This window comes from Idiotropiscis lumnitzeri, chromosome 8 (genome assembly GCF_059441095.1).
Source record: "Idiotropiscis lumnitzeri isolate Australia: NSW breed Sydney's pygmy pipehorse chromosome 8, RoL_Ilum_1.0, whole genome shotgun sequence".
NCBI classification, from domain to species: Eukaryota; Metazoa; Chordata; class Actinopteri; order Syngnathiformes; family Syngnathidae; genus Idiotropiscis; species Idiotropiscis lumnitzeri.
Genome location: NC_142398.1, coordinates 20993487 through 21015085, shown reverse-complemented (window position 1 = coordinate 21015085; position 21599 = coordinate 20993487). Strand labels below are relative to the sequence as shown.

General features: G+C 39.1%; 2 protein-coding genes across 5 annotated transcripts; one reads left to right on the top strand and one right to left on the bottom strand.

Moving 5' to 3' along the window:
* The first annotated feature begins 1150 nt into the window (after positions 1–1150).
* LOC148332714 (uncharacterized) lies at positions 1151–5686 on the top strand. 2 transcript variants are annotated; one of them, XM_088301828.1, is made up of 7 exons: positions 1151–1343; positions 1420–1585; positions 2083–2181; positions 2277–3071; positions 3367–3509; positions 3923–4032; positions 5019–5686. In XM_088301828.1, exons 2-7 carry the CDS (start codon positions 1480–1482, stop codon positions 5152–5154), a joined length of 1389 nt encoding a protein of 462 aa, XP_088157954.1. In that variant the 5' UTR covers positions 1151–1343; positions 1420–1479; the 3' UTR covers positions 5155–5686. The 2 variants fall into 2 exon arrangements, with proteins under 2 accessions (XP_088157954.1, XP_088157953.1); XM_088301827.1 differs by having other exon boundaries at positions 1152–1343; positions 1436–1585.
* Positions 5687–6864: 1178 nt separating this feature from the next.
* cabp2a (calcium binding protein 2a) lies at positions 6865–20593 on the bottom strand. 3 transcript variants are annotated; one of them, XM_088301829.1, is made up of 8 exons: positions 20416–20593; positions 20161–20343; positions 15310–15531; positions 10171–10201; positions 9556–9690; positions 9115–9224; positions 8860–9007; positions 6865–8093 (listed from the first exon to the last, which is right to left on the bottom strand). In XM_088301829.1, exons 1-8 carry the CDS (start codon positions 20473–20475, stop codon positions 8068–8070), a joined length of 915 nt encoding a protein of 304 aa, XP_088157955.1. In that variant the 5' UTR covers positions 20476–20593; the 3' UTR covers positions 6865–8067. The 3 variants fall into 3 exon arrangements, with proteins under 3 accessions (XP_088157955.1, XP_088157958.1, XP_088157956.1); XM_088301832.1 differs by lacking the exon at positions 15310–15531 and having other exon boundaries at positions 20416–20587; XM_088301830.1 differs by lacking the exons at positions 20161–20343; positions 20416–20593 and adding an exon at positions 15768–17054.
* Between the last annotated feature and the right edge of the window lie 1006 nt (positions 20594–21599).

Here is a 21599-nt window from a genome sequence, read left to right as displayed (position 1 = left end):
TTCCTTTTGGACAACCAAAGGGACAGTGTCCCAAACTAGGATCCAAAAGGGTGGCTCGGGTCCCGGTACTGCGTCCTCGAGGGCATTCTATGTGCTTCTTTTAAATATACAAAATGCAATGATCCTCGTTTTAGGTTTTGTTTGGCAGTAAACTTTCAACGGGAGTGGAATCAAACAGCTTGAGGTCTCTTTCTTGAAGAATTGTTGTTTATTGGGAGTTTACTGCCACCATACAGCACTCAGTCAGAGTGCAAAGTATCGGCTGAATGATGGCTTGTCGTTTGAAAAACTTTTAGTTCTTAACTCACGGCATCGTTGTATAATGCATTTAGAAAGCTCCCCTGCCTAACCTAAAACGCATCACTCCATTCAGCCATGCCATCGATTCTTCATGTGAAAACTTGCTGGCAGTTGGAAAAAGCTGACCAACTCACTCTGACAACGGCGTCGTCAGCATCTTTGCGGTTTCTCACATCCATTCTTCCTGATATTGTTTCATATTGTGAAACGGCGCCCGAATCTCTGTTGTGCAAATATTTCTTCTGTTTGAAACGGCTTCATTTCCCACATTCACAAACGCTGAAGCGTGCCGAAGATTTAAATGGATTACATTGCTTATGGAAGAATTTAACAACGATTGAACAAACGGTTGTTGATTTATCGAAGCGCTACAATAAAACTTTTTGCCTGAAACTATCACCATGAAGGATCATGAATAATGCCTTCTTCTTCTTTTCCTTTTGGCTGGTCCTGCTCGGGCGCATCATGTTTTTCCTTCCATTTGTTGCATTCTCAACTCAACTCATCCTTTTTAACATCCCAGGATTTAATATAAAATATTTTAAACATTTCGGGAGTTGTGCATAACATCAGGATGGAACGATACTAATGCAATGATAAACTGAAAAAAAAACCCACATTTTAATGTCAAGAATAATTTTATTTTTTTTATCATAATTTATCTATTTAACCAGAATACTCCTGAGCAATACAGGCCGGAAAAAAATTAACCAACTGACTGACTTTTTTTTTTTTTTTTTTTTTTGCAAGAAGGATCCTATAAAAACTGCATGGTAAGCATCTCTGTGGTTTGTACAATTTCTTCTTCCGGATATTGTTTCATATTGTGAAATAGTACTCGAGTTGCTGTGCACTTTTGTCAATTTCATCTGCGTGAAACTCATTTATTTCTCACAGTCACAAGCACGGGGGGATAGGTCACTGTGACGAGAATTTGAACGGACGACGCTGCCAGGGAAATATTGAACAAACTACTCTTCATTTCACTTCCTAAGTGTTGCCAAGTCAACTTTGGAAAATTGATGTAAACACTGCAAGGAGTGGTAAGTCTTCTTATTTTATTTTTCACGTTCAAGTGAAAGTGGCCAAAATCAAATATTAATACTTCTATTCAAACGGCAAACATTTGTACCAGGATCGACTTTTTACTTCAACAACGAAGAGGAAGCAGATGCAAAGATGACCGTTCAGTACCAAACGTCTACAGAGACGACGATGGACATAGATGATGGCAATCGTGGCTACAAACACCTTTTAATGGATGGCAGCAAGTTTAAATATTCAGGTAACACAATTTCAGTTTATTCATAAATAAATCATCTTAAAATTCGACCTCTTATGTACTATTTAACTTTTTTTTTTTAAATAAGGTTTTCTTTATGTTTAAATATTATGGCTGCTGCTGTCTATTTTTTTTTTTAGCATAGCCATGTAGCAACAGACACATTTTTATTTTATTTTCAGGGGAAATTTTCACACGCTTTCCCTATATTGTTGCTGTTAAACGGATGATTTTTAAAAAAAATAAAAATAGATAAATACATCTTCACAGGACTGTCATAAAGATCAATTGTAACTGAACCAGGAAATGCATTTTTTACATCACACGCATTTTAGGTTCACACTGAAAGATTGCCTGAAAGCAAAATAAAAGCAGAATAGCTCCCATGAAATATTCAGAAAGCCCCCAACGTTTTGGCTAATCAGACGCATTCGTACCTGACTATGGACAACAAATTCGAAATGCCATATTACCAAGAAAATTCTAATGATTTTTTTCAGTTTATGCAATGAGAAACAGCCCTTTCAGAGCTTCCACACTTTTCCTTGGGCTGTTGTGTGTTGTCCTGGTGGCTGGCGTCGTCGGTCAGTCGGTTCACTGTGAGTCTACCGTACTGTTATCCTTGCCGCGGGTGTCAAACGTTCGGCAACGGTGTGAAACTGCTTCATTTTGATACTTCTGTTTTCTGCGGCAGACTGGAAAGTTGGTAAAGACAACCAGAAGAAGCTAGAAACTGTCGGAGGGGAGAAAGACAAACTACAGGCCCAACTCAAGACGGTAGAGAGCGAGAAGAAGAATCTGGAAGTCAGCCATGATCATTTACAACAAAATTACAATTACGTATCGAAATCGACAACTCAAATCCAAACCAACAACAACTTACTCAAAGCGGAAGCAAACAAACTGAAAGAGAGCCAGAGCAAATTGCAAGCCAGCAACGTTGCTCTACAGAAAGATCTTGAGCAGCTGAAGGCCGGTCAGGAGCAGTTGCAGACGAATAATAACGCCTTGACGACCGCCAAAGACTTAATACAAATAAAATATGAATCACTGGACAAGAGCAAAAATGTCTTGCAGACCAACTACAACTCTGTGATTAAAGAGAGGGACAATTTGCAGAACAAATTCAACAATGTAACGAGGTCGAAAGAGAAGCTGCAACTGAGTTATAACAGCCTGATCAAGGATATCGAGCACCTACAGGAGCGATACAACTCGTCCTCCAGCGAGAGGGACAACATTGCAAGCAGTCACCAAAACATAACGTTGGAAAAAGAAAACCTGCAGGCCATTTACACCACACTCGCCAAAGCGACTGACGAATTGATGGCCTCCTACAATTCCACCGTTGAAGAGAAAAAGGATCTCGAAAGACGCTTGAAAAATGTCACCGCAGAGAGAGACCTGCAGAGGTTGGAAATCGGCAACATGAGTGCTGAGGTCGACCAGCTGCGGGCGACTGTCACAAAATTGAACACAACAATGAACGGTAACGCAGAAAACCGCTTACGGTATTTAACAAATTTATCGAGGAAAGGGAAACATTTGCGCTTTCTAGTGGTTGAAATGGACATACATGCATTTAGATGTGCTTATAAACTGAATGTAAAGAGTGTGGATTTTTTTTTTAATTCGAATAAGAAAAAGCGAGGGAAAAAATATGTGTTGTTTGTACAGTATATGCTAAAAGCAGTGCTTCTCAATTATTTTCTGTCACCCCCCCCCAGCACGAAGAAAACAATTTGCGCCCCCACCCCACCACTCAATGCAACATTTCTTTACAGATAAAGTCTGTGAAAGTGGCTGGAAGAAGTACGAGAATAACTGCTATTTTGCTTCTTCGACCAAGAAGACATGGTACCTGAGCAGAAACTATTGTCAAGGAAAAGGAGGAGACCTAGTCATCATAAACAGCAAAGAAGAAATGGTGGGTTGATTCATGACTGTATCACACATTTTTTTTTCTTTGAAACTCACGGAATCTCATGGTTACAGTCGTGTTTTACTGGGAACTTCCCACATCAACAATTCGTACAAGCAATTCGAACTGGCTCTGTTTGATAAAAAGACAGAAAACAAGCAGCAAGAGTCACAAACTGTTGCAAAGTTGGAAAAAGTATCACCCACAACTAATAAAAAAAATTGCAAAAGGTTCAAAGATACATCTCAGACACATACTAAACAATTATTTTTTTTTGTTAAATCAATACAGAGGTTGCATTTCTCAGAAGAAAACTCATAACGTTCCATGGCCTGGAAGTCACAAATTCACCTTCTATCATGTATCATATGATAGAAGCTATATGTTGTATAAAAAATGGTTATCTTTCCTTTCCCTAGAAATTTGTTAATGGTTTGTATTCAAGTAACAAAGAGATCTGGATTGGACTGACCGATGAGGGCATCGAGGGTCAATGGAAGTGGGTGGATGGGACCGCACTGACCCTAATGTAAGTAAAAGATATTTTCTTAAATTGCTTTATGAACCACAAGGTCGGGGACCTTCAGAGGCTGCGCGCTTGTTAATGACGTCACACTTTAACACGTATTTTTCAAATATACGTCTTTGCCTCTGTTTTTTTAACCCCGGCTGCTGAATTTGCATATTTTGATTCACTAAATAAAAAAATAAAACAAAATAACTGCATCACTGCCACGTTGGTGCGTCAGTTCCAACGTCACTTCCGGGAAGCCGCTGATGCAACAGCAGTGGAACGTTTACTTTTCTCCTGTCGAACTTGCAACAATGCCATGGTTCACTCGGGCAGAAAGATTGTATGACTACACTGTCTGCATATGGTGTGAAATAGTTATTAGTAAAACATTTCCATGTTTTTCCTCCGACCCTTAACCAGTCTGATTCCCAAAGCAACGGAACATTGATGTGACGTCTTCGACAGGCACGTAGAGGACGCCGAAAGAAAAAAAAAATCCTCTCGAAAGTGGCAGTAAATGTACTTTATTATTTTTTTTAATTGTTTTTATTAAGTAACTCAGAACATACAAATTTAACAAATAGCGGTGACAAACATGGAGTCAAAGAAATATATTACATAAATATATTAGAACGCGTGACGTCATCAGCAGACGCGAAGGCTACCGAAGGACCCCGTCCACATCTGGCAACTTGAGCACATCTTGTACCGACACCGGCTCACCAATAGAGTGTGCTGCAGTCCCACCTCAGTTTTAACTGACATTATACAGTTGCCTCCTACATCAACACGAAGCCATCCCAAAAATCATATTCAATCGATAATTTAGGTTTCTTACAAAGCATTAGTTAATTACGCCGTCATTGGTTTATGGTTCAGAAGGTGAACTTTTTTCTGAATCAATTGCACGGAAAGTCCTCAAAAGTTTCATATGCCCTTCCTTCCCCATGGTTGGTCCTTCCTATATACTTTAATATATGTTGTCTCTTTCGATATTGCAGGTTCTGGGCTGACGGACAGCCAAACAGTTACAATGGCAACCAGGACTGCGGGGAGTTTTGGTACCGTTCCTCAGGAAATGCCGAATGGAATGATGAAAAATGTAGTTCACAGAGATATTGGGTGTGTGAGAAGTAGATGCCTTTGGGGCATATTCTCCCATGTGCTTCAATCAGAAACGCCATGCAGGTGTGCACTTTTGGCTGTGCAGATCATCCCATCGACTGAAGAGCATCACTTAGGAATGTTCACACCCTGTGCGGCACGATCCTGAAATGTGGCCGTTCTCTGCTTTCTCCCAAAGACTTAGGCACATTTTTGTTGCGCTCTTGTAAGAAGAAGATTATGGCCCTAAAAAAGTATTATTTATCTGATGATATTATTTGGGTTTGTGAAACTTATACCAAAACAGGGGAAGTACAGTACTAAAGTTTTTTCCCCTTCAAACACTGAAATATGGTTATCATCTACAGCTTTGCTCACAGTTTACAAAAAAATATGATGTAATTTCTCTGCTGTTCTTTTCTTGCCTCTGTTGTCCTAGTAGTTCCTTATGTTAATCGTGGGCGTATGCTTTTACGAGTACTTGATTCTGAATGATAACAAGCTGGAGCATTGTTGTTCATAAAATACATAAAAATACGTGAAATAAATATGCATGAACAAATAAGTACCACAACCATGATTAATAAACGTGACATGGTGTCAGTTTCAAGCCTGAGAGACACAATTTAAGTCATTCACTGCCAACCCAGGTAAGATGAATGTATTTCTTGGCTTCCATATCCGTCAATGGCAGCGAATGTTTAAATGATAACACATGTACAAAAATAAATATGTATGCAAGCATTGGTGACCTAAAAATAGACCGTACGAATCACACACACAGTCATTTCTGTTTGGGGAAATCACTGTACAGGTGGCAGTAGGGTCATCTTGAAAGTTCCAGGTTGCAACCACTCTCCCTCACACACACACACACAGACACAAGGACATACTTAGTATAGCTGTTAAAACAGCTTGATTCGCTTTTTAACATGTAACACGTTTTCTGAGTATATGGTGTTATAATTTAAAAAAAAATAATGCGGCCACATCAGCAGCCATATAGCAGAAAGACGTGTTGTATTAAGTAATAATAAAAAAAATAATATATATATATATTTATATCTCTATATATATATAATACTATTTATGGGTTTGTTGAAAATATGATTATTATGAAGTATGTCTATTGTGAGCTAAATGAGTGTGATTTCAATTCAGTGTTATTGTGGGGTAAAAAAATTAAATAAAGCAAAACAAACAAACAAAAACAGCCAACTGGGGGATGACTATTGTCATCGTAACAATAACAACAAACACCCTGAATGCTTTTAAATTTCGATAAAGTAATGTTTTTCTACTTAGTGTAGTATAGTTTTTTTTTTCTACAGAAGACAATCTTTTTGCTGAATAAAACAATGATGTGTTCACCCTTGTGCTTGCCAGCAGCGCCCCCTACTGGTAAACATTATGCATGAACAGATGCCGTTTGTTAGTTTTTCTTTCTGTTTTCTTTTTTTCAACAGATGGAATTGTACGTTTCTACCTGCGCACTTTCTACATTCTTTTCCTTATTTACTGAACAAAAGTTCGTCAAAATGTCAAAGCTCTTCAAGTGTTCTATGAAGAAATGAAATTGTGGAATCTTAGATCTGCTCTGACATCAACAGTGAACTTCGGAGAGTGAAAATTTAAGCGACCGGGATGACATCCATGGCAGGAAAATGAACTCCGTGAGGTCCTCACCTCACCTTGTGTTTCTTAGCAACGGTATTAAGAAAAGAAGACATGCAATAAAAAAAATCTATTGGACAAAAGTGCTTTATTTAAATTCTCATTTTAAAATACATATATATTACTAAGTTTTTAAACACTGTAAAAATAGAGCATTTGTTTCTTGAAACAGTTAAAAAATGATGATTTGAGACAATACCAGCTAGCAGTGTCACTAAAACTCATTGCATGATATGAGGGAAAAATAGGATCAAACAAGTTGCAAGTGATTTTGATTATCATTTTTTTTAATCTAAATATTTATTTACCTTTTCAACTACTAGATCATCTCATTAATAAGAAACTGTTTTCATTTTAATTACAATTTTGAGTAAACCCATTCTCACAGTAAATGGTTTGGTTTATTTCACTTAATACCAGGTTTGCTTCAAATAACGTGTATACATTTCAGCTCTGAACCCGTAGTTAGTATTTTATAACACTGACTACAAAAAAAAAAATGGGGAGCAGACAGTGCAATGCACTTTTATTTCAACTGCGGTTGAGCAGAGTATTTGGATTTGAAACACTCCTTATCACATTTACTTACTGTCATAATCCAAATTGCGTCAGTCAAAAAAAAATATTATTATTAATGCTAGTGAAGTGGCCGCTAAAGCACAATGGATACTGCTCAAATGTGCAACGTTGCTAAAGTAGCTATGACTTGTGAGGGCGTGCTCATCAGCCACATTGGCAAGGTCAGCCTTTGTTCAGACTTATTGTTTGGATACTGCAACATATAATACAAACTCATTTAGTCAATTTTCAAAAATAAAGTTAAAAAAAAAAGTTAATAAATACAATCCTATATTTGAAAGTGGCATAGTAAATATATATCGAACTGAAATGAAGTTATCCAAGGTGAACAAGATGTTTGGAAGCAGCATGTTCGTTTCATGATTTTTCTTTTTTCGTTCTTGTGTTTTGAATGAAAATCGTTTCATCCTGTCTCATTCTATTTGGAATATTTGACCTGAGCGTTTGAACGTTTTCATACCAGTCCTTGTTCAACTGCTTCTCTATTTCATATGATGCCATTACATGTCTCAACAGTCACGTCACATCGACACACAACAGTAACAGTAACACATGCAGAGGGTTCTCTTACACTTGTTACAGAATCAAAGGATGGACACAAACATAATTATTGTTTAGCGAGAAGAATTACAATTACAAGAACATTAACAGTGTGTCGTCCGGTCCCCATTCGTTGCAGTAAAGACGCTTCAGTCAGCGAGACATCATTCGCACAAACTCTGAAGAAAGAAAATATTAACGTGAAGGACGAGTCCAACTTTAATTTTGATCTCAAACTGAATTTTAATCGTGAATATTTATGGAGCAGAATGTACATTCACTATACCAGCTCATTCTGATCAAATCCAATATTTAAGTGTTTTGTTTTATGTTTTGCACAAAATGTTTCTTTTTCAAAAATAAGAGGACAGTACTCAGTTTTGATTTATACTCTCAAAGATGGATTCATTAAAAAAACAAAAACCAATTTATTATTTTGAGCGCTTTATTAAGAGTCGTTTTATTACACATGTCAACTGGAAATTTTGAGATGGATTCACGTGTCCCAAGTTGTATTTTTGATGTTGATTTAAAAAACTTCTTCCCCCTTTTTCCCCCCAGGCACATCAAGTTTTCTTATTTTATTTTATTTTTTCATTTTTAACTTTGGCCTATTACGCAATACGGATTTTACCATGTGTTATACTTTCTACCTATGACCTTCCATAATAAATGAATGAATGAATGAGTAAATAAATAAATAAATAAAAATTATTATTATTATTATTATTATTATTATTATTATTATTAAAGAGGCAGATTCGGAATGAGAGCAACAATGAATCCACAAAGTTTACTTGCATTGTAAAGAATTTTGTAAACATTTGTTGATGAATGTTCTTTTCATTACAAGTATGATGCAATACAGATGTGCAAACTGCTACTGGGAACGTGACTGAGTGAAGCTTGGCAGATGGGCCAAAACATAAATATATTCATACTCACCCTCAAAGTCGACCTCTCCGTCCCCGTTGAGGTCAACGTCACGAAGGATCTCGTCAATCTCGCGGTGGTTGAGTTGCTCTCCCATCAATTTCTTCATGGCTTCCCTCAACTCCCCCAGACTGATCTGACCGTCCCCGTCCGAGTCAAACTGGGAACATGACAAGAAAGGATCCCGCCAATGATGATGATGATGATGATGATGATATCACGGACAAATATTGGACGACTTATGAAAACAGCATCTGGAATGCTTACCTCTTTAAAGGCGTCCCTCAGCTCTTTGACTCCAATCATGTCTGCGGTCTCAGCCAGCATTTTTGGACCCATCAACTCCACAAAGTCTTCAAAGTCGACTCTGCCGCCACCTGGAGGCCAACAAACGAAAAACTACACTACATAGAGTACAGTAAAAGTTCATCCTTTAACTACTTGCTTCACCAACAAAAGTTCATCAGAGTACATTGTTGACTGTGTCGTTCAAAGAATTATTTAATATTTGTAACTTGTTTCGCTTTTGTAGAACTTAAATACGTCCGCAGTTGGACCCTACACAGATGATCTGAAAATGGAATTGCGGTAATATTTCAAATTTTGTGCAATATGCAAAAAAACAAGTAAAAAAAATCAAGTAAATCAATCGAATGATTTCTCAATTCACTTTTCACTTTGATCAGCGACCGTTTTTTCGGGACTCACAGATCTGCTGGCTGAGCTCTATCAGTTCCATTTCTGTTGGCATGTATCCCATAGTCCTCATGCACTCGCCAAGGTCCTTACAGCTGATAAAGCCATCCTTGTCCTTGTCAAACTCTCGAAAAGCCTCACGCAGCTCTGTCGGAATAACGTTGTTGTTTTTTTTTGTAGCTTATTATAACAGTATCCATCTTTGCACCTCTCTCTCTACAACATTTAAAGATTCAGGATATAAATCACTTTCAAAATCCAATTGCCACTGCGCCAATAACATGCAACTGCAATTGCATTTTTACATCTTTCCAATCATGACTGTTGTGTTGACATGCACAATATGATGTCCATTTATTTAGCAATCACAATCTGAAAACAATCACAGGGAAAATGCCATCCTCGCCACCTTTGTCACATTTTTATTTTCTACAATTGTGGTTATTATAAAACTATTGTAAAACGCTTACAGTTTTGAATCTTTGCATGCAAATCACTCATAGTTCAGAAGAGCAATGGGATGAGGGCAAAGTGCCAAAAGGTCTCCTGTTCCCAAACAATTGATTAGAATGAACGCAATGACAGGGTGAGGGAAGACATGCAATCATTTGACAAAAGCGATTATACCTTCCATTTCTTCAGGTCGCAGGTCGCGGTCCTACCGGGTTTACATTGAGGTCAAATAATGCATTAAAAGAAGAGGAAGAGAGCAGAAAAGGGACATTAGTCAACGGTTAAACGACTTAGAGCAGGGATGTCCAAACTTTTTGCAAAGCGGGCCGGATTTGAAGTTGCAAAATGTGGGGGGGGCCGACCTCGGCTGACATTCACTGCATAAACAACAATATATTCAAACACATTTTAGCAAGCGATTCTGTGTTTCACATTTTGCTTTTTTATTTGCATTTAAACCATCAAACATGTATTTTGGTTCATTTGAAATATGAACATCACATGCAATTGAATATTTGCTTAACTTTTTATTCTTAAACAGAAGTAATTATACTCTTGAGTGCAAATAATATTTGAACATGAATTATATTATCATCATGGGAGTTCAATGTCCACAGAATTTTTGAAAAACAGAAATGATTACCACAAGTGCAGGACTAATTTGATATATCAAATATAAATGTTGATTGAAAATTTTATTCTGGAATGAAAACCGACAACTTGTCTGAATTTGTGACTGAACAAAACAAAATTAAGTCAGTTATTTTAATGACAAATGACTTGCCTGCATTAATGTGACGGGTGATACTGAGATCTGGACTGCAGCACAAAGGCCAGGTCTGGCTCAAAGATCAGAAGTATTAATGCGCAAGATGTCTCGCAGATGAGAGTCTGTGAGCCGTGTCCTCAGACGACTCTTATTTAAGTTCATTACAGAGAATGTCTTTTCACACAAATACGTCGACCCAAACAAGCTCAACATTTTCTTAGCAAACTCTCGAATCTCTCGAAACCTGCCTTTATCCAGCTCTCTGTAAAAGTTGGCAAGAGAAAGTTGCTGGTGCCGACTACGGCTCTCGGCGTCACACTGCAACTCAATGAGCTCCAGCTGCAAATGGGCTGGAACATTGTCTGTGTCCACGGAGAAAGGTGATGAAAAAAGAGCGATGTCCTTCTCAATAGCTGCAAAATCCCGAAAGCGTTGTGTGAACTCTTCAGCCAAAGATTTCATATCTGATGCGTACCTCTTCGTTTGTGCACTGATATTGCTCTCTGGGAATCTGATTATGATTTCTTGCAGCGCTGAGAAATGTGCAGTATTGGGCTGGGTCTGCGACAGGTGTCTTTCAAACAGTTTGAGCTTGATTCCAAAGGCTTTGATGTGTGAAAATAGTTGGTTTATGACTCCGTCTGGTCCCTGGAGACTGGTGTTCAGGACATTAAGGTGCTTTGTAATGTCAACTAGAAAACCCAAATCAGCTAGCCACATGGGGTCACTTAGTTCTTGCATAGGTTGTCCCTTTTCAGCCAAAAACTCACAGATTTGCTGCTTAAGAGAGTAGAAGCGCGACAGTGCAGAACCCCGACTAAGCCATCGCACGTCAGTGAAATAGACAACATCTCCATATTCGGCATGAACATCGCTGAGAAACTGTTGAAACTGGCGGTGGCATAGCGCTCTGGAGCGAATATAGTTAATAGCCTTTATCACCGGTTTCATAACATGTTCGTATTGGAGATGTTTGGCACACAGAACTTGCTGATGAATGATGCAATGGAGTTTTACAGCGCTACCCCCTTCTTCACTTACTTTGTTACATATTAGTGTCGCTAATCCACTTCGTTCGCCAGCCATGGATGGTGCGCCGTCCGTAATAATCCCAGAAATTTTATTCCACGGGAGTTTTAAATCATCCACGGCAGCGCAAACAGAAGAGAATAGGTCTGTTCCTCTCGTTTGGGCTTTCAGGCTCTGCAGGTCAAGTAGTTCTTCAGTAACGTTCATTTCATTGTCCACTCCTCTCAAAAAAATAAGCAACTGGGCAGTGTCCGAGGCGTCTGTGCTTTCGTCGCAAGCCAGCGAAAAAAAATCAAACTCCTTTCCTTGGACCCCCAATTGTCTTTTGATGTCTGACGACACTTCCTCAATCCTGCGTGCTACGGTGTTACGTGCCAGGCAAACTTTGGCAAACTCTTGCTGCTTCTCGGGACATATTTTCTTCGCCATAGTCATCATGCAGTCTTTGATAAATTCACCCTCGGTGAAAGGTTTGCAATGCTTCGCGATCAGTGTTGCTACCTCGTAGCTAGCTTTCGTGGCATTCTCATTTGACTCTCGGGCTCTTGCAAAATACTGCTGCTGTGAGAATAAACCCGCTTCAAGTTGCGCCAATTTCTTGCTGCGTTCCTCCCCGGTCAAATTGTCATACATGTCAGCGTGTTTCGTTTGGTAATGTCGTTTGACATTGAACTCTTTAAAAACAGCCACGGTCTCTTTGCAAATGAGACAGACACAGTTGTTACGTATTTCTGTGAAGAAATAGTCCAATTTCCACACATCTTTGAAGCGTCGACCCTCGCAGTCAACTTTCCTTTTTTTGTTTATTGTCGCCATTTTATAAATTGGGGGTAAAGGTCACCCGGGCTGATGCCTTGTAGTGATACTGCCTCTAGTGGGTAAATTAAGAACAGCAGTTAGGAAGAGCGCGCACTCAGTACTGTATATGTGCGGGCCAGAATGTATTAATTTTATTACAGAGGCTGCGGGCCGGATTAAGTTTGACCCCGGGCCGCATTTGGCCCCCGGGCCGGACTTTGGACATGTCTGACTTAGAGCATAGTGACAACAAACTCACTTTGGCACCAATTTACAACATAAAAAGCAGCAACCACAAAAATATTATTTTTTTGACTGACTCCAGGGTTGTGGCTCAATGTAGAGCTTTTAATTACCAGAGCTGTCTAATATTTGTCACTGACTTGATAGAATTGACAAAGGATACAGCATATGCAGAAATTTCCTCTGAAATTAATTTTTTTTTTTTAATTTTACTTAAATTTTATATGCATCAAAATGTGTGACACGGTGTTGAGTTGACACAAGGACACATCTGTTCACGATATGTTTTGCAAGGCTGTGGCATCATCAGCACGAATAATACAGAGTTGGATTAGAGGTTGCTGAGGGGACAACACAAGGAGATTACAGCCCTAAATTGTATTACAAATCACGAAAGCTTATCGGGTTTTCATTTTTCCATCCCAAACCAATTTTGTAAAGCTGCAGTCTCATTAAAAGGACATTAATTCACCTGCACACTACATGTGGTTCTTGATTGAATTGTAATGGATTGCAATATGTATGAAAATTGAACCAAAAAGTGAACATTTTGTATATATATATATATATATATATATATATATATATATATATATATTTAATTAAATGAATTCTTTAATATCATATATTCAGGCGATTGATTTTAATATCCTGCTGAGGATAAGCGATCCAGACAATGGATGAATGGATGGATGCATTTCATACTTAAATACAGTAAATGTCAGTTTCGATACTTGTACCCAAGTATTGCTTACATACTTTGTATAAGACTGGTAAAAAAAAGTTTGGCAAAAATAAATAAATAAATAATTAAAAAAGAGGAAATAATAATTTTTTTTTTAAAAAAATCAAGAAATGAATGCACTGACTGCACAACATGCGTAAAGTATTTTTGATATTCAAATTGATGAATTAATCCGTGAAGGCTTGAGTCAGCTCGCTCTTCGAGCACTCAGACAGACACTTTTTTTGTTCCAAATTTGTGCAAATATTTAAGGGAACACTCTTTTGTCCCAACATGGTTTTGCACGAGAAGGTGGATTTTTTTTACTCCTGTCCCATCCCACTCCCACTGAAAAAAAAAATCCTGTCCCAATCATGGACGATTTAAAAAAAAAAAAAAAAAAACCTGACCTGCTCCATCCTGGTGAAAGTGACTCCCACTCGCGTACCTTTCCTATTTTGGAGGTCAGCTTCATTAAATAAAAACTGAAGGTGCATTTTAATAATTTATTCAACGGTTTGCTGCCCCCTTTCGCCTCATGGACTCTCAGGTTTTTTTTTTTTTATTCTAGATACTAACCATCGACTCCCGTGAAATTTTTATCCTGTACCATCCTGTTCCTGTGCCCCACAAGATTCCCCAATAAATGTCAACTGCTACATTTATTCACAAAGCGCATGGTTGGATGAGTTTCTGGTACATAAGTAAGTCGATGTTATTCTTTTACTGCAAAGTCTGCATTTTATATTGCTGGAGGTAGCATACGAAGTAAGAATCAATGTTTTCAGAAAACAGTAATTACAGATTCATTACAAAAATTCCCAATTGGAGTTTGATTTTTTTCCATTCCTCATTCCCGATGACCTCGACATCATCTCACGCTATTGCACAAGTCAAGGAGAAGTTGTGGCAAGCTTTTCCGGGCCACTTAAACATGACAGTGGGCTGGATCTGGCCCGAGAGCCATGAGTTGAATAACCGTGCAGTGTGGCGATAAACAATTATTATAATTATTTTTCCTGTCCACTTCTTGCAGGAAATAACTACTTTGATTCACGTGTATCTAGAAAAGGTCTCATCCAGGCTGTTTGAATGACAAATAAGATGCTGATGGCAACGTGCAGCTGGATGAGACCGACGGCAAGGTAGTGGAGGGGTTAGCACATCTGCCACACATTTGATTGGCAGTTCGAGTGCATACTTTGACCAGTCCTCTGCATGTTCTCTGTGTGCTAGTCTTTTTTTTTATGTACTGCAGCTTCCTTCCACATTTCAACTCATTCAATCCATAAAATCTATGTATATGTTTTCAAAATTGTAATCCCTGCCTCCCAAAGACGTATTTATACGTCTTAGTTTTTTTGTGTGTGTCATAGCTCCACGTTTTTATATCTTTAGAATGCAATATTCTCAAGGCCTAAAGCAGTCAAAATTCAGAAAAAAAAACCTCAAAACGCTGTGATTGAGGTATTTCCTTTCATGAAAACGTCTGGGATTCAATGACTTAAAAACACCAGTCGTCAAAAGTCTTCTCCACATCAAGGTTATTTCACGTCCCTGTGGACCAGAACTCAGTAAATCAGCCATAATATGCGACTACACTTCCTTCTTAATGCCTTTTTTCAATTAGTGCTGCTAGCCTATTATTGATGGCTACATATTATGATTGCATGACATAAATCCGGACTAGAAGATCATCTTTATGACTCCAGAGCTTTCATCTGTGAGTGTGTGCAGCAGTCATACATACGAGTTGGCTCTGTGCGAAGCCCTGTTTGAGGAAGACGCACGCGGGCCCCACTATGTTGTGCAACATGTTGCAGTTCTTAACCAGAGCGCAGAGCGGCTCATCGAACTCGGCTTCGCTCCCTCGTTCCTCGTCTTCTTCCGCGTCCATCTCACCTGTATCTCTCAGGCCCCCGAGCATGGCTGGAGCCAGCGGGGACCCACTTCGCTCTACAGGAGACGCTCCCTTAGAAGAGGCAATCCAATGAAAAAATGATCAATGGCAGCAGTGGAGCAGATTCACTTCTACGACACTCACGATTGTGGACAGAAGTCAGAATTTAAAATAGGAAATGAATTGGACTTGACAGACTGCGGAGAAAATTCTAGTATCTAATGTTCAAAAGAGTTTGATATTTTCATTTGAACATAAGATAGGCTAGAGCATATCATCCAGTAAAAAAAGCAATCTTTCATCCTTACCTTACTCTTTGTACTGTTTTTTCGAGATGACTTGTTGATATTTCCCATTACCACACACTTTCCCCTCCTTTTTTTGCCCACTCAGCACTGCTCCCGTGTCCCACTTCTGCTCGTCCTCAATAGTCACATTAAAGTCCAAAATCCAACAGCGGGCTACATTCTGCGCATATCATTGGGCGAGCAAACTTTCCTCTGGCGTGAACAAGCTACAATCCAACTTTCTTCTGATCCAGATAGAGCCAACGCATCCGCATGGTGTTGCATCCAATCTCAAACTCCCACCTCCAATAGATTATAGGAAGATGGTTAAAAAAAATAGTTTTAAGACGGTAAAATTCTGAACAGGTGCTGAAGAGCGATAGGTCAGTATTGGAGAGCCTGGTCATATCCGGGCTGAAACAGCTCGCAATCTCCGATTGCATGACTTGAACATTTTCTCTCTCTCTCTCTCTCTCTCTCTGGCTTTTGCACACAAAAACACATTTTGCCGGTCACCCCTACTGCGAGTGATCTCTTGAATTTGGACCAACTTAATCTAATCCATCCCACCTACTTTCCTCTCTCCGCCCCTCGAACATCATGTTTATGGTCTCAAAATGACGAGCCTGGCACAACTCTGCATTTACATGAAAGAGCACGGGAAGGGGGGGGGGTATATGGGTAGAATTACGGATGGGGAGTTGGCTGTCTGTTTAATCCCTGGCGTTTCAGATTAGAGGAAAGCGTTATGTTGGACATGAGTGGAAAGGCTTGAATTGGGTTCCTGTTCTAAGCAAGGGACATGCAATTTTGAGACTTGGACATTTGTATTTTTTTTAAAAAAAGTCATACTTTGTGGGACAGACATTATTTTATCTTTCGTCCTAGGATTGAGAGTATGTCATAAATATAGGGCACATGCTATAGGGCAGTTACACAAAAAAATCTAGTACTTCATCTGTCAGTCAGTTAGCACAACGATGAGTAAAATGTCCATATATCCTTTTTCTACGCCACAGCAACATTGTGTTCAGGCTCGCGGGGAGTTGGGGCCTATCCAGAATGAATTTGAAAAAATACAGACCACACTCTGGACTGGTCACCAGTCGATCACAGGGCATATAAAGAGTGGGAACTAGTCAGTAAACATTTTAGGATCAGGTATATGATGTCATGATACCAAAATTCTGACGACAAGAACTGTAGAAAGTACCTTAATTGTAATGGTCTCTCTCTCTCTGTCTCTGTGTCTCTGTGTCTCTGTGTCTCTCTCTCTCTCTCTCTCTCTCTCTCTCTCTCGCTCTCTCTCTCTCTCCCCCCCCCCGAGTGGTTGTGGACAGTTTTCAACATGTTGCATTGACAAAAAGTCGCCAACAGAGTGCAGCAGAGCTCATCTTTGTGGCAGCTAGGAAATGAAAGCTGCACTCAAACTGCAATAAAGAATGGTCATCGATCATACAGAGAGAGATACAACACAAGACAGCTAGATGCTGAAAGGTTGAATAAAGCCCTTATATTTTTTCCGACACTCAATCAGAAATTGGGTGCACAATGTAAATCTACATTTTGATGTACAAGGAGGATGATGAGATGACAAACATCATGACTTGAATCCACAATATCTCGGTTATATAATGGCATGCGCCTTAGCTCACTGACCCATCTGGACAGCTATCAGATTAGCAAATCTCAGCCCCGGAGTGGGTTTTCCCCCCCGCCCCCCCCGCGCATTGTATTTCAGACGCAATCACATCATGATTCAAATTAAATAGAGTAGTGGCCTCTGTCAAAACGATGGCAATAAATGACTACTTAATCAAACATTTCCAAACAGCACTTTTTTTTGACAATTTCCAAGTATTCCCTCGACAGCCACAAACACAGAAGTTGGCTCCGAAAATCCCGTGCTGTGGCAGTAAACAACAAGATGGACAGGCGCCAAAAGTTGGGAATTTGGACCACTCAAACACACACGGCAGTGGTGTTTGAGTGGTTTACAGAGTGCTGTCATGTTGTGTATACTAAACGTACGAACATGAATAGAGCAGAGAGACATGTGCCAGAAATTGAGCATTGTGATAAAAACTTATTTTTGGAATATTTAAAAAAAAAAAAAAAAAAAAAAGATTTCAGTCTACAATTTTTCCATTTTTTTTGCTCCTGTATGTACATCTTGAAATCAGCTCAATAAATCTACTGATTAACTTATTCAGAAGATGAGGGGATGATGAACTGGTGAATATATTTCTATGAATATTTAACAATTGCTTTGAGGGCAGACGTACTAGAAAACAAAAAACATGGGGAAAAAAATTTTTTGTTTAGTTTTTTTTCCCCCGAATCTGACATGATTCTACAGACTGAAACCACATATGGTCACCCGAGTTGTCCCAGCTATTATTTTCACACACTAACCCATTCTTAACTCATTTACTACCATCATTAAAAGGAGGATGACAGCTTTTGCGCCTAACCACAAATTTGCTTTTGCGTTGGCATATGGTCAAAAAGTGGAGGCTACATTTTCTGTACAGCTCAAGACATCCACGGGATGAACTATTTTCCACATTAATAGGATAATACATCCTATACAGTATGGCCACGGGCTAGAACTTGCATGTTCTTGATTTCTATCCCACGGTAGAGGAGACAACTGTTGCTGTGTTGAATGCCACTTTAGTGAAGGCGCAGGCTGCAGCTGTTTACCTACTTTCATAAAACCGGTAAAGCTGGACATGATGTTAGAATAAAGTTCTCAATCAAAATGCATTTCCTATATATCGTAATTTAGTGCGGACGACAGATCACTTTGTCAGCTCGGTAACGTCTCTGAGCCGTAAATCAATGTCAAAATGGGTCTCATATTTAACTCTGATAGATTATAGGGTATTATATACTGGAGGGTTGCCCATTAAGTAGTTTGGGAGCTACGAGTAACGCGCAAAGGGAGTGTCAGTAGCGCTCATTGCTTGAACTCCATCAATGCGAGCGCTTGCAGTTTCATGCTATTGAGATGGCTGCCTGTCAATGAGTTAAAAAAAAAAAAAAAAAGGAGATTCCCGCCAATCAATCATCCATTGTGAAATTTGTTACTCGCGTTAATGGATGGCCAAATTGAGTCAGTGGAATCAAATCTGTTTGTCCAGACCGTGCTTCATGCTCCAAGTTCCCTCAGTCTCACTTTGTGCGGGGGGGAAAAAAAAGTGGTGGCAATGATGTGCATCTGCCTGTCTTGTCTTCTCACTCATTGCCGCTCGACTTTAATCCCTGTCAAATCCCAATCAATCTCTTCTGCCTTTTCTTTCTAAATGACATCCATCAGCTTGTGGCCCTCATCCTAGAAGCCCCCCCCACCACCACCTACGTCATCTGCTACATTTGTTGCTGAGAGCATAGATGCCTTCTTTTCACATTGAGAACAGTTGAATATTGCAAAAATAATTCTTTTCACTGGCCAAGTTATGATTAATGTCACACGTGGACTGGAATTTCACAGAATGTATTTGAAATGAACTTGTGAGTTTTTGCTTCATAGACTCGACACAATATTTACAGAAATATGTAAACAGAAAAAAAATAACCTAAATTATTTAGTGTGACTTTTTATTAGGTGAGTGTGTGTGTGTGTGTTGTGTTGTGTTGCCTGACTAATAAAATGATGAAAACATTTCATGGAAAGCCATTCCAGAGGGAAGTGCTATGCTAATTTACTCAACATCAGCTAAAGCTAGCAGCTAAAGTCCAACCTTCCACTATGCTAACCCTTGAAGCTAACTTGAAGATAAAGAAGCTAATTTAAAAAATAAGAGCTTAAATCATACATCTGAACATTGGTCTAGCTGGAAACTGTATTAAAGTGGCGCATGAACAGCTATTAATGCAAAATTAGCCACATTTTGGATTAGTAGTAAAAAGAGTAAACAGCTAAAAACACACGGCTAATATCCATAGCCTGGTCAATTGGGATAGGCTCCAGTTCACCCAGAACCCAAATGAGGATGAGCCAGAAAGAAAGTGCTTAGATAGTTTGCCATTTAGTATACACAGGTTGCTCTCATAAGATTTTTAAATAAAATCATGAAGGGATTTCACATTTTGTCACAGTTTCCAAAATCAGACTCATCATACACCCATTTGCTTTTCGTCAGAAAGGAAAGTGTTGTAACTCCTCAAGAGATGTGGCACACAAATGTAAGATTTCGACATGTCATGACAAAAATCATTATTTTTCCACAGCCTCGCTTTTCTTTTGTCGATTGTAAATGAATCATTTTGGTGCTGAACGACTGAAATTAAATAAAATGCCCACCGGCATGCGTAAATAAAACAGTTTTCCTTTGTACCACACTTGAACTCATATTGAACGACGAATGAAACAATTCACGAGAAAATATCGAGCAGTTAAGAATCCTACCTGGCCAAACACGGAGTCAACAATGGGCCGCAGCTTCCCCCGGTCTCCCTCTTGCAGCCAAAGGTCATCACGGTCTCCCACAGGGGAGGACAGACTTAAGGTTTTGGCCTTTGGCTTTGGGGGCCTCTTTATACTAGCCGAACTCCAACGCCTCAGTGACTCAATCTTCTTTTTAATGGAACCCTGTAAAGAATGTCATGCTCAATTATCAACAGCAAGACGTAGGTCACCGCCAAATCAAAAACTTCAACTGACCTTCTTTAGTAATTTTCCCTCCGGTACCTCCATGGATGACATGTTCTTCACGTCTGTCATATTTTCTGCATGCGCAGAGATGTGTGCTCTTTCCTTTTGTCCTCTTTATCTGTTTGTAGAGCCACTGACACCAGTTGATAATCTGAGGCACATCTCTTCCTGTGGTTGCTCCTCCTTCCCTCATCCCTGCCTCTCTTTCATCCCTGCTGCTATATGCATCATATTTTCATTTGTCTGCTCGTGTCCTGAGCAGCTCCTGTTTAATTTACTACAGTGTGTTTTCCACAAACGCAAAGCACATTATTTGTTTTCATGGAAATATTCAAACTTTCTGATTGGCGGGCAACAGTGGGTTCTAAAATTTGACTGAGTGCAGATGGATGAAGTGTTTTGGTCACCTCACCTCATCGGAGAAAAAAAAATTAATTTAATTTTAAATGAAAGTGAACAAAAGGATTAGAACAATATATATGTATTTGAAAAACCACAGTATTTAGAAAATAAAACATTAACAAGGTTTATTCATTAAATTTTTTTTTTCAAGTTAGGCGGGCCGGATTAAAACGATTAATGGGCCGTATGTGGCCCCCGGGCCACACCTGATTTAAACGCATATTTAAAAATGCACATATTTGGACAAATGATTTGTGCACACTTTAAAAAAAAAAAAGTACCATATGTCAGGGGTTATTGCAGACACATTTTTCTTCACTCTCCAGTAATCCCATTTTTCTTCAGCCACCACCCTGACTCACTGATGCTGCGAATTGATCCAAATCTCATCAAACCATATTTTCAACAGAATGAATTTCTTTTTACGGAAGCTCATTGAGCAGGACGGGAGAGAGTAAGACAGCATAGTGATAGCAAGCAATAAAACGCATGCTTCCATACCGGACATTTTGGAGAAGCAGCTGTCTTTTTTTTTTTTTTTTATTGGACATTTTGGAGAAGCAGCTGTCCCTTCAAGCTGTTCCACAGGATGTGACGTCATGTTTATATGATGCGCACACAATGCAATATATTCACGTTGGTAAAAGCAACAAGACATCAACGTGTTGAATCCAAGTAAACGGGAGAGTATAGATTAAAGCATTAATGCCTGGTGGCCAAAAGAAAATCACAAACATGCAACACAGATTTAATGCTCCAGCCGCCGGCATCTGTCAACTATAAACGTTGTA